This window comes from Cannabis sativa, chromosome 6 (genome assembly GCF_029168945.1).
Source record: "Cannabis sativa cultivar Pink pepper isolate KNU-18-1 chromosome 6, ASM2916894v1, whole genome shotgun sequence".
Classification (NCBI taxonomy): domain Eukaryota; kingdom Viridiplantae; phylum Streptophyta; class Magnoliopsida; order Rosales; family Cannabaceae; genus Cannabis; species Cannabis sativa.
Window position 1 is genome coordinate 15,177,316 of NC_083606.1, and position 3,594 is coordinate 15,180,909.

Here is a 3,594-nt window from a genome sequence, read left to right on the forward strand (position 1 = left end):
GTGTTAAAGAAATTGAATCCAATAATATTTAATCATGAGCTTACAAAAGAAGAGTGGCAGTACTGAATGAGGGAATCCCAAGATTTAACAATCATTGTGTAATCATTACCTTTTTGTAACAAACTTTACCATTAGGTCTCTTTTTCTGTGCTTTAGTCTTTACACGTGTATTGCCACTATTGGCCTCTGTTTTTCCTGTAAAATGCATCCTTACTATATAATGAAATGCAACTCATTCACTCATTTTTGTGTTGAGTTTTCCATTCAAGAATAAGTACCCAATGTATATTATTATTAATTGATCTCTGTACAGACAGTACTTACTAGGAGAACAAAATTTCCAAACCGAAGAATTTTAATCCCATGACATGTAAATTATTAGAATAGTTTTATGGCTAATTAGGATTTTTATCCCTCGAACTTTGACATGTATCAAATCATGCTCCCTAAACTTTTATGGCCGTTAAAAATTCTCCCTGAACTATTGAAATTGTTAGATTTAAAGACTCTTAATTTCATTCAATTTTACTATTTCAGTGATTATTTATGTACTAAATCATGCTCCCCACACTTTAAAATCTACCAAATCATACTCTTCAAACTTTGACATGTACTAAATCATACATCCTGAACTTTCATCCACGTTAGTTTTTTTTTTTTTTACTAAAATTGAATAAAAATCCCTAAATTCAATAATCTCAACAGTTGAAGGAATATTTTTAACAACTTTTAAAAATTAAAGAACATAATTTAATACATATCAAAATTCAAGGATAAAAATCCTAATTAACTTATTTTTATTGTCAACGACCTATCTATCTACCAAGACGAGACCGAACGAGAGTCATTAATCTTGTCAACCACCACGAAAGAAAAGACAAACAAAAAATTAAATTTCAAACAATAAAAGCCACAATAATAATCCAATAATCTCATCACATATAATTATCAACAACTATTCAAGAAATAATTCTCCCGATCGAATAAGAAAATACAGATAATTAATAAATAATAGAACCAATCAGTTTCAAAACATACGGTGGTCAAACAGTACAATAAAAATTAATTAAGTAGCAGTGAAAAAAAAAAAAAAAAAAACCACAAGCAAAGAGATATACCATGCTTGCTACTATCGATCACTTCACTACTACTCTTTAATCTACATGAAGGAGGAGAGCACTAGGGCAAACATGGCTGCAGATAAAGCTCCGAGGGGTGCGAATGAAGGCGAGGAATTGGCGGGTGTAGAAGTGGTGGGGGTAGTAGGAGAAGAAGTAGTGGTACCATTAGTCGGTGATCCAGGAGTTGTAGGAGTAGCAGGTGTAGTTGGTGTGGTAGTTGAGGTATCTACGTCGACCTTAAGCTTCTGGCCACTTCGGCAATGAGTTCCAACAGTGCAGAGGAAGTAGTGGTCACCAGTGGTGTTGAGAGTGAACTCGAATGGGCTTGTGCTGCTTAGTACTCTGGCTGCAGCTGTGTTGCAATTATCGTAATCGGCTTCTGTTGATACTTGAGCCACGTTGTGTACTCCACTCCAATTGAAAGCTGAATCAAAATTTAATGAAATTCCCCATTATTAATATAACAAGAATTCAAGTAATTTTTCGTTCCTTTTTTTCTTCCATTCAGAATTATGGAATTCCATATCAAAACTAATTAGCAAGTAACATGTTGTTATATATGACACAATTTTATACTATTTATTTTACGTCGCGAATAGTGTCGGTCAGTTGAGGACAAAACATTTATATAAGAGATTCAATGTGTAATATATTTATTAATTACACATTATCATAAAGCTCATAGCTAGGTACTTTCCCTTTCAAAACCAAAAAAATGAAGAAAAGAAAGAAAGCTAATAGCTACTTTATCGTGTGATTAATTATAAACAAAACACACTCACTAAATAATGGAGATCAATAATTGATTTCTTTTTCATTATTTTAGTACTTACTAGAAAACCTTTTACTATGTATGGATTTTGAGCACTACCACTCAGATGTATCGCTATCACTTTGCAATTTATTATCTAGTTTTCTTAAATTATTAAATAAAAACAAACTGTAGTGATGCACTGCTAAGTAATTTTTAATATTATTATTAATTAAAATATGTAAATTTGGATGTTAGACTTAAATACTGAACCGCATAGTATTCTTATTTAGTAAAGAAGTAATTACTGCATATTTTCTTCAGGGTAGTTTAGTAATTCACTATATATTTTGTGATTAATTCTTCTTTTTCCTTACAAATAATCAATCAGATTGAATTAAGAAAAAAAAAAGAACTACATAACAATATACCTTGATCTCTCTCTAGTAACAATTAACTGACACAATTAGTGAATCAGCTTACAAAGTCAATCACGATGAACATATTGTAAGCAACAGAAGTTACTATATATATTTATGAAGGAAGTAATTAAAACTATAATAATTAAAGTAAAAGAAGAAATAAAGAAACAATTACTCACCTAATTTGTCTCCAATCCTGAAGGTTTTATTATCCTCCCAAGTGTCGGTGTAAAATTCAGGGCTTGAAGGAATGGTCCAACCTGTAGTGTCTCCAACCGTATGTGTCACCGCCGCTGTACTATCTGTAAAGATGACCACCGTAAGGGCGAAACAGCAGATCAAACCCACTAAACCTCTTGCCATTATGAAAATCAACTGTGTTCAAAGGTCGTCCCTTCCCACCTCTTTTTCTCTCAAACTATTATTTTGGCCAAGTAGAGGAGAAGCAAGAAGAAGAAGAGAGCTTGAGAACTTTATTAATTAGCACTCGGTGGGTTTTATTATGTTTTGGAACTTGTTCTATCCTTTATATAATAATTAGACACAAGAGAAGAGAGCACCACAAAATGATACACGTGTTGTGAAAAGAGAAAAAGTAGTATACTATATGTATTAATTATTTTAAATTATACGTTTTTGAGTTATAATATTGTCCACAATCTTTTTCAAACATTATCTATATGTAGAGACGAGAAGAGAGGTTGATCATCTTCATCGGCCACCGACTGATTAATATGATGGAATAAGTTCAAAAGTTTCGGCCTTTATTATTATTGATTACTTGGTCGTATGACCTATAATTATCATATTAGCTAGACTGCTAGAGACCTTAGGCTGCCACTGTTTTTCCAGGATAGTTCTTTTATCCTTCCTTATTATTAAGACTTCTATTATTTTGACTTTTCAATGGTTGAAAATTCATTAACGTGTGGGGTTTATATAAATTTCAATGAAATATGTATCCTATTTGTTTTTTTTTTTTTTTTTTTTTGAAAAATGTTAAAAGGATACTGTGTAGTATTTTTTTTTTTTTTTTTTTTATTTATAGCTATCATAGAATTTAATATAATAATTTTTAAAAAGTATCGCTAGTCAATTACAATGCGATATATCGAGAAAGTGTTAGGTACCACTAGTGCCTAATAGTAATGTTCTTTTTAGAGCATTGCCATTAGGCACCAGCGGTGCCTAGCACTTTTGCGACATATCGCGTTGCGATTAGCTAGCGATACTCCCTAAAAGCTATTATAGATACTTAGTTGGACTAATAGCAATATTAACGCATAGGAGGATAGGATAA

General features: G+C 31.7%; 1 protein-coding gene across 1 annotated transcript; it reads right to left on the reverse strand.

Annotated features, from left to right (window-relative positions):
- Positions 1-919: 919 nt before the first annotated feature.
- On the reverse strand, positions 920-3,025 carry LOC115725094 (cucumber peeling cupredoxin). The gene is made up of 2 exons (XM_030654518.2): positions 2,474-3,025; positions 920-1,545 (listed from the first exon to the last, which is right to left on the reverse strand). The coding sequence occupies exons 1-2, from the start codon at positions 2,655-2,657 to the stop codon at positions 1,160-1,162; spliced, it is 570 nt and encodes a 189-aa protein (XP_030510378.1). The 5' UTR covers positions 2,658-3,025; the 3' UTR covers positions 920-1,159.
- Positions 3,026-3,594: the final 569 nt, after the last annotated feature.